General features: G+C 40.7%; 1 protein-coding gene across 8 annotated transcripts in view; it reads right to left on the bottom strand.

The window, feature by feature from the left end:
* otud7a (OTU deubiquitinase 7A) overlaps positions 1 to 15,664 on the bottom strand; it is a 52,000-nt gene that overhangs the window by 17,952 nt on the left and 18,384 nt on the right. For all 8 annotated transcript variants that reach the window (XM_055009415.1, XM_055009413.1, XM_055009414.1 and 5 more), the window contains exons 2-7: positions 10,218 to 10,329; positions 5,855 to 6,008; positions 3,172 to 3,357; positions 2,851 to 3,069; positions 915 to 1,016; positions 314 to 441 (exon numbers count right to left, since the gene is read on the bottom strand). In XM_055009415.1, coding sequence (XP_054865390.1) covers positions 314 to 441; positions 915 to 1,016; positions 2,851 to 3,069; positions 3,172 to 3,357; positions 5,855 to 5,939 — 720 coding nt within the window. In that variant the 5' untranslated portion in view covers positions 5,940 to 6,008; positions 10,218 to 10,329. The remainder of the gene's footprint in view (positions 1 to 313; positions 442 to 914; positions 1,017 to 2,850; positions 3,070 to 3,171; positions 3,358 to 5,854; positions 6,009 to 10,217; positions 10,330 to 15,664) is intronic.

The raw sequence follows: 15,664 nt of genomic DNA, 5'->3' as shown, positions 1-15,664 counted from the left end.
GCTATCTTTGGTGACACAATTTTTCTAATAGATTTGAAAATACTTTAATCCATGAACATCAAGAGAAGGGAGAGGAAGTGCAGAGGATTTGACAGCATTAGCAGCACTGCTACTAATGCACACTTGGTATCATGGAAAGACAATTTTCCTCGCAGCAAAAATCCAAATGTGCGGCTCAGCGAAGAAGCTAAAATCAGCACTTATTAACTGAGGTTACGAGTGGCTCATCTGTTCGCTTGCTCAGACGGATGTATTAATGTGTCATTAGTGAAAGAAGACGTGATGCGTTTAGGAGGATGGACGCTCTCCCGACCTCCTTGTTCTGTTGGGTTTGCTGCCACCTCCACCTCCTCTTCAGAGCGTCTCTCTCTGCTCCACTCTTCATCATGGTGTACAGGGATTTCCTCAGCATCAGGTCTCTGTCATGGAAGCCCCACATCCCTGATCAACACACACGTATGACACATTACCACATGTAAAGAGTGAGGACGCAAAACAACACGGCCACTGCAGGCGGTTGACTGAAACAAGATGTTCTTTGACTTAAAACATCTTACGTTACTCATCAAAGAGCCTCAGTTTTCCGACTGTCAGTGCAGATTACATTACCTCTGGTGCCTCTAACCCTTCGCTGCTCTGGCAATCCTCACACTGGGGAGTCAAACATCTCCTTCAGCACATACCTGAATATGCCGTCATCTTTGAAATTCTACAGATGAAAATCTCCTGCAATAGGTCAGTTACCTCTCAATCATTTCCTTAATTCCTTAGCTTCCTCTAACTCACTGACCACTGTTTTTAGACACTAACTCGCACAGTAGCTCCACAGCAAAACTTGATGTTAAATGGAAGGCTCAAGATAATATTGTTAATGTTGCGGTCAAACTATATGTTAAATAAACTGAATAACTCACCCAAAGAGGCAGCATGCAGAAGGCAGTTCCCATCCCCTGTGGTGGCCAGAGGAAGCAGCTTCTTACAGCTGGTGCACATGGTGGACCACCAGTTGAGACGACCTGCACACAACACAGTGAGTGCATCGTGAAAATGTCAGAAAAAAACTTTTTAAAAAGAGTTCTATACAAAACTGAACGACAGAAGAAAACAAAATCATAGTTTCTAAAATCAATGTTCAACTCAGATTTCGCTCAAACTGAAACATGAACACACAAAAGTGTTTCGGTAAGATTTATTTTTGTTCTTTGTGCGTTACAGGCCCAATACTCGTACCCAATCTAACAGATCATCATACAAAGAGAAGAGCACAATCAACAAAAAAACAAACCTTAGCACACAAGAAAAACAAATAAACGCTTAGGAGAGGCAATTCAAAGAGAGATCTTTGTGGGATGGACGGCTGGGGAGTCATAGGTGGGGGGAAAGGAAATCAAAGCAGATGAACAGAAAGGCTCATTTATTTATTAATAATACAAAAACACAAACTCCAACAGCAGTTTTATAGCAAGTTCAATTTAGATATAACAACCAATAAAATAACTCCACATAGCAAAGATATGAGATATCTCTGCAAATCTTTCTCATGGAAAGATTGCAGATTGATTTTTTTGGTCTCATTGTGACTTTAAACTGTTGAATTCAGAAAAATGCCAGAAATGTCACAAATACTTGGTGCAGTGAGAAGCATCACGAAGTGTTCATCACGTGTGCATCACTTTTATATTCAGACTGAACTAGTGTAAATTAATAGTATATAACAGTAGCAAGAACATTTAGCCAGAAGGTATCAGTCTCAGTAAAGGAATATTTGAAGACGATCCCTCAAATACTCGAAATTGTCCCTGATTGATCCCTCTGAATGTCTGCCTCCTCAGCCTAACTTTTACAGTATCTTCAGCTTCCACTCCATCGCTGTCCTGCCAGCATCCCTGAGGGAGAGACGACTGTTTGGCAGCTCTGGGCGCAGCACACTGCTTTACTGCAGGCGGCCTCACTGCTCTGAGCCCGGGGTGATCTGGCAGCATCATTTATTTAACAACAGTAAACACAGGAAAAACCTCTGAATCATTCACCCCTCAGTGTAAATGCAGATGCTTTCTCAGGCTAAAGTTCTTCCATGTTAGATATCTAAATTAATTTCCTGGAAAGTTATATAATTTCAAGTGCTTCTTATGATGCTACATCAAAGAGGGATCCATATGTAATGTACTATTATGGCTGAGATTCAACCAATCATAAAACGGAGCCAACACATAACTCTACCTTTTCTACATTGTAGAAACACCCATTTTATACGAGTGTCAAAACTGTGGTGCTGATATTTTGAAAACTATAAATCCTTCACTCCTCACTAGACATGAGATGCTATCTTGTGCTTGGCTAAGTGGTTAAAATGTGCCTATAAGATTATGAAGGCAGCTCCTCTCTTATTTATGTGTTAATTCTTAATTGAGCCAATGTTCCTCTTGGTTGACTGTTCCCAGATCTTGAACAGAATTAGGTGAGAGGCTTTGTGATCCCTGCAGTCTCAGCGTGGGAAAGTCTGCTGGAAGATTTGAAAGTTCACTAACTAGTTTCTCTCCTTCAGTTCAAAGCCTCAGTTGGGATATGAATCCTTCGGGATCGTGGATGCTTTGAATTAGTTGTTGTCATCTTCGTTCCAGCTGATGCTGCTGCTCTGATCTGCTCTGTATCTCTGTTGTAATCTCAGTCTCGCCCTCCGCATCTGTCTGACTTTTACTGGCATTTCTAATTTCTGCTGCTGCTTTGTGAGGCTTCGGCATTTCGGTGCAGTCTAAATTGGGAGCGCATGAGATTCTGTTGCATATCTCGTATCAACTGCAGGAGAAGTACTATAGATGAATGTGTTATATTATATCCTGTAGTACTCACCGGCCTGCTCCAGAGCCATCATGGTGGACTGCTCTATCAGATCTCTCTCGATGAAGCTCCTAAAGTCCTCGCTGTAGACGCTGAGGTCTGGTAGCTGGAATGTGTAAATGGGCATCTCAAGAGGGAACTGCTCGCTGGTACACTCGCTGGCCACCTGCAACCTTGCCAGGGAGACGATAGCAGAGCTGGCATGGGAGATCCCACGGGACAGACGCTTCTCTGAAAGGGAGGGAACAGAAGAATCGAATGGATAACTGAGGAACAAATGCCAAAAAACGTCGACAGGGGTTGATGGTGGCCATGTTGAGACGACCCTGCTACCTTGTGCATTGTCCTCCTGCTTCAGTGCACACGGCCTGTCGATCTTGCTGACATGGGTGGGCGTGTCACGTGTCTCTGGCTGCTTGTAGTAGCGGCCCTCGTTAAAGACCTGCGGCAGGTTGGCAGTGTGGACCTGCCTGAGCTCCTCATAATCATTTAGAGCAGCGCTGAGGTCCCAGTTTTTACCTGCAAGACAAAAAGAAAGATCTGGCTGTTAGCACATTGGCTCTGATTATAAATATCGGTAACAAATGCTGCTCATTAAGTACAATAATTTAATAATGTCTGAATTATATTTGTAGATTTTCACAGAAAAACATCCCACTTTATAGTGATTGACTACATTCCTATGTAAAGTTGAGACAATCAATTGATTAGTTGTCAATTATTAAATGAATCCCTAACTATGCTGATAATCAATCCATTAGTTTGAGTAATTTTAATATTTTTAGGACAAAAAAAAAGTCAAAATTGCCAGATTTCAACTTCTTAAATGCAAATATTGTCTTGTTTCTTGACATTTGTCACCATGACCAAACACTTAACTGATTAATTGAGAAAATAATCAACAGATTAATCAAAACAAAAACAATCACTAGTTGCAGATCTGTTCCCATGCAAACAAGGAAAAAAGTGATTGTTTTCTGTGCAACAGGACACTGTCCAGTACAGTTTACAGTAAACACAGCTATCTCACGGAAAAATTGAGATACAATGCAAATAAACAGTGAAGTACATTGTAGATAAACCAGTTTTCCTTCAAGACACAAACAAAAACTATCAATGCACTTTTATTTCCCCAAGCTTTTTGGATCGCTGTCTATTTAATATTTCAAGAAATGCAGATAAACTCCCAGATCTTTAAAATTTTAGAATAATGAGCCCCAATGATAATGGAATACAGGCCTCTTGGAGCAAAGCTGTGCAGTGCTTCTGCCTGAAGGAAACATGCTGCATCTTAAGAAGAAATAGAACACAGTGTTGAGGTTGGGTGGTGTCACAAAAATGAAGATAGTGAAAAGAGACAGATCCTTTAATGTCGTGACAGCAATACCCTGATGTGCAGGAGGGACCCACACCGAGACGCAGGCATACTGGAAACTAATGCGGAGACACAGTTGTGTTCTCTGGGTGCTGCCTCTTGAACAGAAATCCCTTCGAGGTTTAAGAGACACAAGTCAGTCTTATTATATCTCAGTGTGATTTCTCACAGTGCCACAGGAGCTGTCTGCTAACCAGACCTCTTAAAACTCCCATTAATGCCTGCAAATACAAACATTCAGGGTGGTGCCTGCATATTATCTGTCTGTGTAAGACAGTCCATTAATGGACTCTGTGCGTAAGGTAAGTGGCAGAAGTTGTGCTGACCTCCAGACATGATGACTGTCAGAAGTCTGAACATAAAACCTGGCCCTGCTAATCGCTGTGGATCAATGCAAAACCGATTCCACTGTATAGATCTCTTGGGCTACTGCACTGATCCAGGAACACAACTTAAGGTTCAGCTGAAAACCACTCAGCAGCTAATGCACTTTAAATGCAATAGCCTACTATTACTTTGGTATGGAGGGCACTGTCTCAGCTACTTCATTTGTCCTGGCTGTTGGCAGCAAAAAAAACAAAAAAAACACTAATAAATTTATTAGCAGCAATAAAGGCTTGACAACTGGAATTTTCCCTGTGAAAATGCCAAAAAATCTTACACAAGAACTCATAAAATGTGCCAACAAAGGTCAATCAGTGGTGTGTATTCAGTACATGCAGCAGCCTCTAGGGGGCAGCACCACATGTGGTGCTGTCTCATGTCTGAGTCTCTTCCATCACCCAGACTCAGAGCACAGGGTCACACAGCAGCTGTTTGATGCTGGTCTGGAAAGCTAAGCTAACATCAGAGCAGAGCAGAGCAGCAGGCAGAAGACAGAAACAGGACATCCGGGCTCATGTCTGTCTCGTCTTAGTTCACAGTCTAGCTTGGTGTCTGTTAATGTCACATATTCCGCTGTGGCTTCGAGCCAAAGCAGAATCAGAAAAAGATGAGAGAGACTGATGCCCAGGACTTTCATTTATCAGGCTAGACTCTGGATGCATTTTTTACCCACAGACAGAAATATTTCCAGGACACACACGTGCTACAGACAGCTGTGATTACTGTGCTTTTATTCCTGTATGGTCGACAAAACTGCATCTGCATTTAGACTTCAACATCTCTTTCCTCAAGGTGAAATTAGCTGAAATGGCAGATTTTTTTTCCAAGAAAGAAATGGAAGTACAAACACAACATCCTCTACAGAGATTCAAATGACCGTCTACCAGCTTTCTGTTGTTGTGTGCACTTTTGCTCCTCTGTGTTTTTTTTTTTTTCAAAGTGGCACTATATCTAACCTATACAAATGCCAGTAGCACTCTGTTCCTCAATGAGTTCCAATGAATGGGCACAAAGCTCTCCCTGGGGAGTGCACTCGTAAAGCCGTCACACTGGCCTCTAAATCAGCGAGCTGGCTCTCTGTTGCAAGGCCCTCTCATCTCCTCCCGTCCTTTGTTTCCATTATTTTCTTTGCCTCTCATTTCCTTTCCTCCTCTGTTCTTTCCTCTTGAGTGCAACCGCAGCATAACTGGGAGGAGCTGATCAAAACAGAAATTCCTAAACTGTGAGTCCTCTTACAAGGTAGTTTGACGGTCTTACCTTCCAGCAGGTCTCTTGCCAGACCCGGTTCTGCCCCTGTGGACCGAACAAAGTCTGACAGGACCGCGTCCATGTCCAGAGTCATGTGATCATGTGTGTGTGCTGCCCAAGGTGCAGCGGTGGCCTTGGTGGACGCCAGCCTTCACGTTCTCATCTGGAATAAAACAAAAATCGGTAAGAAACACAACAGGTTTTAAACGAGGCATTTGCGGTGTTCAGCCACACCTTTAAAAACTCACCACTCACTAACTCCTGAGAGAGTCACTGGACTGCCTCTGTCTCTTATTTTAATCCCAGCCAGCAGCCTCAGTCTGCTTGTGCTGATGTGTAATGCTTCATAGAGCTGATAGTTCATAGAACGGTGACTAGCACTCCCATATCCACTCCCAGCACTCCTCCCAGCGCTTGCGAACAGTCATAACATAATATCCAGCATCTAAGACGTAATACTAACAACACAGCCAGCGGTCACATCCAGGACACACCTGCTTACTCCAAAGCCTTTGGCCCACTGCCCGTGATCATAACAACACTAAAATTCTTCCTGCCACTGGGTGTCAAGCAGGGGTCTCTGGGTCCAATCCAGTATCTGGGCTGCGCCAAGTCTCCGAGTTGGACAGCCAGGAAGAATGCCTTGTGACTGTTTTTGGCATCGGGTAACTCAGTGTGATGTTATTGAGTATGATCCTATCTGGAGAGCAGGTTTATAATCACAGCTATATAGCACCAGGGCTCTAATGATCAACAAGCATCGCCTTGTTAGGTGATAAACAACACAAGTAAGATGCGTTCCCTCCCTCAGCCCATGGAATGAATGAGTCCATGCATAGTTTTCATTCCACTTGAGGCTGTGTGGGTGAAGGAGGAACGGAGCACAGAGCAGTGAAGAAACAAACACCTACAGGTTCGAGACTCTGACACCAGGCCTCTGTGTGCAGACCAGAGGTTGGAAGGCTGCTAAGATCTGTGGCTTTGACCTATAGGGCAGTGAGAGCACGCTACATACCCTGCCCATGCCTCAGAGCAGTGAGCATGAGACAGGCTCTAACCCTCTGAATGCAACATGACATGACTGTCCATCAGGTCTCGGCTCGGTGTGGTGAACCGACAGACACAAATGCTGTTGTTTCCTGCTTCCGAGGCTGAGTAATATTGGTGGATTAGTCTGACAGAGCACATCACGGCAGAGCTCACTGACCACGACATCTCAGATTGGAAACGTCCTCTCAGTCGTTGTTATCATCACATGAAAACTGAAGGTCTACGACATGAAAAAGTGCAGCTGAGTGTGTCTCGATTGTTAGCATCAGAGAGAAAAATATCTTTGTTCAAGACCCAGCAACTTCAGTCTTTATCATATGCATTATTAATGAGTCAAAGCTGCACTTAAGCTGTAGTTTAGCTGACCTAGTTACTGTCAACCATTTGCATTGTGTTGCATGTGCATTACTGTACTGAGAGAAGCGAAGCACAGGACACGCAAGTTGGACAACAGCAGCAGTTAGGACCAAAGTTTACCAGATATTATGAGATTCTAGCTGCTGAGCCAAAAATGACTTCATCTCCGAGGAAGACAGTTTTCTCTTCATTTGGACCTTTATATCTGCAACACATATTTACAGACCAAAAGGCAAACTAATTATTTCAGTTTTGGGACACCTCTTAAAGAAAATCCGATCTCAGGTATTTGTCTTCTGAAGGGACAATACATGTGCACATAATTACACTCCAGGGGTGGACACTTACCTCAGTGCAGAATAACAGGCTGCCCATCAAGAGAGAATCCCAATATTGCTTTTCAGAGCAAAAAGCACCGAGTCTAGAGGTGTGGAGCGACACATCAAAATAGCTAAATACTATAAACCACGACCTCATCTTTTCCTTTAAGAACAGCCCTATTCTGATCACCTTCCCTGTGGGAGGTAATTATGACTCAGAAACACCCTGATGCAAGTTTTTGTGTCTGACGTAAAATCACGTGGGCCAGAGGAACCTCAGACTATCCAGTTTCCTGTTAATCATTATAGCGATTAGCATATTTGTTGCATGTTTATGAATGTATTACGCTTCTAGGAAATGTGACGGCTTTACAGGAAACAGTGTCAGATTAAAAATGTCTAATGTTAAAGGATGAAGCTGCCACAATTATCTTATTGGTAAAGAATCTAAAGAAATGACTGAACAATGTTGATGTGTTTGTCTGTCTTTTGCAACTTTAAACTTCTGGGTTTATCCGTGGCTCTCGTCTTCAAGCCTTAAGATAATGTTTCTTTTTTTTCCAGAAAGGGTTAAAAAAATATTTAACAATTAACAACATTCAACTATAATACTCAGCATAAGGAATACCTATAAATATTGATATTTCCAATGGTATTAGGAGCAGAAATGAAATGTAACTATGTACATTTAACATCATTAAATTTTGTTATGCATAGTACATTTGCACCACTACATTACAGAAGTGAATATTGTCTTTTTTTTACTACACTATATTTGTTTAACAGCTGAAGACAGTTACTTAATGGAATAAAATTGTACATACACAACATATGATGACCTTACAGTGGGAGAAGGAAGATTCAGATCTTTAACTTAAGTAAAAGTACTAATACAGCAGCGTAAAAATACTCCTACTATATGATTTTTAGTGGCAAAACGTGTTCAAGTAAACAACGCTTTGTCCCCTCTGACTGACACATTATTATAAATGATATTATTAGACCATTAATATATCTGACATCATTAGATTATTCATAGTGAAGCATCACTGTGTCAGCAGCTTGTTACTGTTGTAGCTGCTGCAGGTAAATTACTTTATATATATATATAGGGGCTCCTCGGTTTACGACGTCCTCGACCTACAGCTTTCGTCGTTACGTCCAAACTGGTTACGTGAAACTAGTTGGTGAGCGGAGCGGACAAATACGTCGTCCTGCGGTGCTATAATACAGCTTTGTTTACATTCTACGGTTGTATGCCACCTGGGATTGTGCTACATTCGCTAACTTTTTGCCCTTCATTATGGCTCCCAAGCGAAAGTAAGACTCTTCTGATGGCTGTGCTTCGAAGAAAAGGAAAGCCATCTCCATGAAACTGCATGAAAGTCACTGGTATTCATGACTTTTCTGAAGAACTGATCAATATCGTGATGCTCATAACTGCTTTGTTTAAATTTTTGCCAGAGTTCTGACTTAGGGTGAAAATCGACTTAAATCGGACCGTAGGAACAGAACTCTGACGTAAATCGAGGACCGCCTGTATACAGTTTCATGTACGGAGACAACAGAAAAATCTGAGGGAAGAAATAAGAAAATTAAGCTCTGACACACAAATCTGTTTTTAGTTTTTAGACTTGTTGTCTTTTTGGTGAGATGCTGCATCATTTGAACATTTACTGATTGCTGTTAATAACTCACAGACATCTGAAACGTGACACTAGCCGCACACTGACTTTTACACGATGTCAGAAGCCAAAATGGTTGGAAAGCACTGATTTAATCTTTGACAATGTGCCGTATTTTTAAGTAAGTCTGCTGTATAATGAATAAAATGTTCATCTTAAAAGTAACACAAGCTGTCAGATAAATGTAATGGAGTAGAAGGTACAATATTTGCTTCTGTTATGTAGTGCAGTAGAAGTATAAAATAGGATAAATAGGAAATACTCAGGTAAAGATAAGTACCTTAAACTTGTACATAAGCACAATACTAGAGTAAATAAAAACATTTTCCACCTCTGTGAGCTTATTAAATACTGAAAGAACAAACAGTTGTATAAAATGTGGTTCAAATTAGCTTCTCTTTGGTCAAGTACAGCAGTAAAATACTATTTCCACATTAATGCATCATGATCAATAACCTAACAGTAAGATAACACCGTTCATGCCATTTGTCTGCATAATAAATACGCTTACCTCTGAGGCTTTGGTTATATTTTGCTGATAATATTTCTGTACCAATATATATTGTTTTGGATGTAAGACTTTTATATGCAATGGAGTATTTCTGCACCGCCGTATTGCTTCTTTTATTTAACCATAACATCTGAATACAGACCTCATACAGAAGGCTGCATGTGGGTTTGAGTCAACAAAAACTACTGTGTCCATTATAATGAAGGGGCACGTTACCCAGAGCAGCAGTGTTGCTCACTCATGTGTTTTTAATAGTTTTTAGACAACAGTGGGTGTCTGTGGCACAGAGTTATAAATCAGTTTCTGGCTACACAAGCAACAACTTGATAATAGGATCGCTTCATTGTTGGTTGTTAGTCTTTTGATGGGATTTGTTGATGATAAAATTATAAAATATGCCCCAGTATAATCCTATTAATGTCATCTGGCAGCTGAATGTGACAACGTACATTCTGTATTTTCGCTGAGGGTTGCTGAGAAGCCATCTGATGACCACAGGACTGTCAGGACCAGATGCAGCTCTAGTCCATGGCTTCAGAGGCAGCAGAGGGACGGAAGACACTGGGGATGAAACACACACACAAATATTGAAAGTTAGCATTTTGAAACACAAAGTTAAGTGACTGCATCAGTAAAAATACACCAGTGTAAAATTACATAGTCACTACTGACTGATGGAGCATTACTTCATTATTATTTGGTAAATGGCAAATTTTCAGGTTTACATTAGGGACAGATGGATTATCAGCCTGACCTACTATTGTGGCCAATATTTGCCATTTTTTAATTACTGGTATTAGTAAGTTATTGACTGATTATTGATGAATTAAATGTGCTACTTCAGATCTGATGATGCCTCCTCTCTCTGTCTGTTGTCCCTCTGTGGTCTCAGAAATTTCTCTTAGGTAATAACTGGACAAGAAACACAAGCTTTTGCCACAAATCAGGAAACTAGCTGCTCTCACAGTGGCTAAAGCTATGCTACCGGCTAGCAAATAAGTTGAAAGCAGCCCCAGATTATACTAAAACAGAGTCTCACAAACATTAATAATGATTTAAGATATGGATCTTAGTAAGAAATAAAAGTGATAGAACAGTGAATTATTTAGAAAATAGAGGAGAAACTGAAGGAGGCGAACTGATCAGTCTCAGTCGATCTCACATAAACAGAAGACAAGTGTCCTAATTTAGTCACTCATATTTCTACTATACATAACAAGTTATAGTCATGTTTATTAATGAAGAAACCTATTTATGAATGACAGGTTCCATGCTATCATAGGCATATCGGTTCCAAATACAGTGCTCCCTCGTCAATTGTGGGGTAATGCTCCAGAACTGCATACATCTTTAATTACAACAACAATCGTGCTAGCTTAAGAAACTATGTGAAAAGTTGAATTTTGCCTTTGACAGCATGTATTCAAGCTGGCATGAACTCTACAGGTTTATGTAAGAGCTAGTAACTCATGATATCCCATCATGACAACGAGTTTCAAGTGGTCAGGAAAGTTTTGCTTTCTCAACCTTCAAGTGCACCCAGGAATGATAAGTGAAAGTTTCAAGTCTACCTCTTGGTAAGGATGAAGTCTATTTGGTGCAAGTGTCTGATTACAGAGCAGGTAAATCTCCAATACTGATTCACCATTAATTTTTTTCAATCATTCTTTGTGAAATGCTAGCATGTCGTAGCCCACCCTCGGCATTTGGCCTCTGTTTCCCGTCCTGAGAAGAGACCACTACCAGACAGCCTTCCTTTGGACGTGACTATTGCTGATTAGAATCTTGCATTCTTTGTTTAGCCATCTCTGTCTCTGTGATGAAGCTGTTTTTCTACCCCCTAATGAACCAAGCTTTATGTATTGATTTCCTGATGGTGTGGTCGCCTTTGGTCTGCCTGGTAGAGCTTTGGATACAAGTGATCCAGTTTCCTCGGAGTGTTTTAGAGTGTCATGCGCTGCCCACTTAGAAAGCTTCAGTCTAGCTTTGATTTGATGCTGAGAAAACTGACTTCTGACTCTTTCGCTTGGTTCTGATGCCACGTTTCTCACTACAACAACGCGACTTAGTCAGCAATGTTCTGCTTCAAACTTGAGGCACGGCCATATTACAAATAGGAGCACAGCAGCTGCAAGTTGATTTACTTGAGCGAGCCTCTGATGAGTTAAATCCACCTGAGTGTCATCTGAGGAGACACAACTAAAGTCTATTATACAAAGGAGTTAACATGTTGACCGCCACAAATCCGCTTAAAACCTAAAATTGTGCAGAATGCAATGTGCTTGTAAGCGTTTCTAGCAATTTGCAGGTTTTCAAAGCTGTCTCAGATTTTCAGATTTCACCGTGTGAGACGCCATCACCACCAATGTGACAAAGAGAATCCTTATCTCTGGTATTATATAACCACACATGGTGAAACCAGTGAAGGCAGCAGGTCTCTGCTGGACCACTGTACGCTAAGACGGGCCTGCATGACACAGCAGACAGAGGTGTGATTATGCATCATGTGGAGATGAACACACGTGGAAACGGTGAGACAACAACAAGCAGGAGGCCACAGTGGAAACGCAGCAGTGGATATTCTGCCATCCTCCAATGGATCACACCAGCCAACGCATCTCTCCACCCTTTCAGCAGAACGCTGTCAAGTGCTGAGGAGTTAGTGTCAAAGCTCTCCAAAGTGGTACTGAAATATTCCTCAGAGTCATGCATAATTCACATCAACAAAAGAAAGGTTCATATAGTCTGTGTATCCTGTTTATACAAACTCTCGCAGCAACTTTGGCCACGGCACTTTGTACTAACTGTGAAATCTGAGCCATTCCTCTCTTATAATGACTGCAATTTGTACTATAAATGTGAAATCAGTGGCCTTTAGTGGGGTTATATAGAGTTTAACCCAAACCAACACACTACAGAGAAACTATAGCTGCTGCAAGTGCTGCTGCTAAACCAATATATTACTGACGTCTGTTGGAAATGCAGGACAGGAAATAGTACAAAGATATTCCACGAAAGCAGAAGTTGCTTGACAACTATTGTATTCAAGTAAAAGCGAATCGCTTGTGGTAAAAATAATTTAGCAGAAGTTCTGAAATATTGAACTTATCTGGGTGACAGCCTCATGTTGAATCCTGACTAACATTTCAGTTTAAGTACACACTACTGACCAAACTACCTCTCCAATTCAGTGCTCTGCAGAGTGGTGATCAACTCTTCTCTTTCAAGAACTTCTCCAAATAGTATTGATTAAATGGCATTAAATTTGGCAATTTCCACCTTTTCAGCAATCCTTTAACTACTCATCTGTGAAGTGGCACAGATGAGTAGTTTGGGAACTTATGCGGGAAAACACTACATTTTATCACATTAACATCACTGTTTTCTACATGTCTCATTTAAAAAAAATCAGCAAAAAACTAACTGTTGGCCCTGAACAGGTTCTGTAGAAATCAGAAAAAATCTGCAGTGTTTGGCAACCATGAAGCCATTAGTGATTCAGCTGTGACCAACAGTTATGTGAGACAATTTCAGAGACTTTTTAATTGTCCTGGTCTGAACTGAGCCCATAAGAGACACGCATTGAAACAAATTTAAAATCTAAGTACCGGTAGTAAAATATCTATTGTATGGAGAGTCACAATTTTTTCTGGTACTGGTAACACCTGTAGGCACTAGTTCATGATGATTCCAAGTTTTTACAATTTTTTGTAAAACAAATAATCAAAGGATTTCAGCTTTGACTTTTTCTTTTGTTCTGATTTATGGCACTATAACTATGTACTGAACAAAAGACATTTTTGCGTTACCTCTGCTTCTAGCCATGGTTGTGCTGTTTCCATAGAGGTGCATATTGGTGTGAAAAATGACCTCACAATGAGTAAAAATGTAACACATTTCAATATTATGCTCACTCCATTTCAGAGGGAAAACTTGTACTTCTTGCTCCATTAATTTGTTATCATGTCCACGATCTGCCCTTTCCACAATATGTAGCACAGTCAGAGATTAAACTAAACATTATATAAATCATAACACTGACAGGTGCCATCACAGAAAAATGAGCACCTTAACATGTGTCACTTTATGTACATTTGGTACCAAAACCTCAGTAAGTATTTTTAAATTCAGTAATTGCAACCTGTACTTTATTAAATAACACAAAACTTCTTCAACCATTGAAAACTTTAATTTTCAAACCAACTGAGATAATTTATTATAACAAAAATCTATGGATGAAAATAACAGATTTTAGAGCTTCCAAAAAAACGTCTGTGCCATAATGTTACAGGTACATAAAGCAACTTTTCACACCTGGTATTCAGTGAGCGTGCATGTCAGTTATATTTGGGTCAGAGATGAACAAACAATGCTCACTGCAGGCTGTATCTCTGATGATGTTGTGGTCTCAACTCTGGTAGTTTAAGACTAGATGTGAAACGTGTGGTCTTGCAAGAGCTACTGTCTTCTTTTCACCTCCATGTTTGTGCTCTCTTACAGCATTTCAATTACAGTGCTGAGGACCACACATATTAGTAACAGAGTCAAGTTGTGTATACTTCACAAAAGCACTCAGACACACACAGCATTGTTTATGTCCTGAGATCCACTGACCCATTAGTAGTCTGCCTGCAGTGCCTTCATGTTTATGCGTATGCATGTTTACAGACAGTAAATACCAGAGATATAGAACTTGTTTTTTAACCATCTGGCTGACCAAACACTGGAGGACGGTCCCCTGAATTCTCCTCCAGCATCACGATACACAACAGACACTGTGTTGCATGTACACTATGAAACAAGGGTTTCAAATTATTAGATAATTCAATCCCAAATTCTATCAGAAGTAAGCTTTAGCGTCAGATATGACAAAAAGGAAACACCCACTTGATATATGGGTACTTTTCATAAATAACAGCTATAATTTCAATGCAGCAAAACACTCTGCAGAACAGACTATTATGAATAAACCACCCGTGGTGCTGCTGGAGCTTCCCTGCTGTGAGCCGTACGCTGCTGATAATTTAACTACCAAAGACGCTTTTTATTAAGTGACATTAAAAATGATGCACTTCACACCACAAGACAATAAACATACCTGTGCGAACGCTTCACTTGAGTGTCTTTATGGCTGTTTAAATCTAATTAGCCTTTTCATACAAGAAGAAATACAGCATCGCTTGTCGAATTTTTAAACATTTAAAAAAAGCAGAACCACCCTACGCAGTGCATGCTAATACTTTAAAGCAGGTTCCCACCCACTACTTCCTTTGTTATGTTTAACGCCGTGTAAAGCTTCACTACTTTAAACCACCAGTAAACCAGCTGGCTGATTAAAAAAACAAAAAAAACAAAGTGAAATTACTGAACTGTGGGTGAATCGAAAAAACGTTGTGAATAATTCACAGTGCAACGCAGGCACTCACAGGAAAAACAATTCCACACCATTTGCTTCCCATAAACAGAAGCTGATTTTGTCTCCTAATAAAGATTTTCTTTTCCATAAGTGCCGCCGTCACATGCAAATGTGCTGCAGGCTATTTTTCCATGATGTGCATGTGTATGAGTAGACATTTTACAGTAACAGGATGAGTTATAGCTGAGATAATTGTCTCCATAGTGAGCAGTGATCGCCCACACGCGAGGCTGATACACAGCAGGTGGGAGGTGAACATACTGTACAAACACTTACGCTCTCGTCCATAACTGGAGAACGGTCAGGCAGCGAACCCTATACAAGCTCACTGAGGTCAACAGCAGCTTTTACATTTACACTTATTCGCTTAAATAAGCTTTTTGGAAAAAAAAAATCTTTACTATTTTAATTTAGATTTGTAAATTTGGCAAATGTGGGTTTCAGAGCACATGTGAGAGCACCAAGTGGACGGTAATAGTG

This window comes from Amphiprion ocellaris, chromosome 3 (assembly GCF_022539595.1).
Source record: "Amphiprion ocellaris isolate individual 3 ecotype Okinawa chromosome 3, ASM2253959v1, whole genome shotgun sequence".
Lineage (NCBI taxonomy): Eukaryota > Metazoa > Chordata > Actinopteri > Pomacentridae > Amphiprion > Amphiprion ocellaris.
This window is presented reverse-complemented; position numbering and strand designations above follow the sequence as displayed.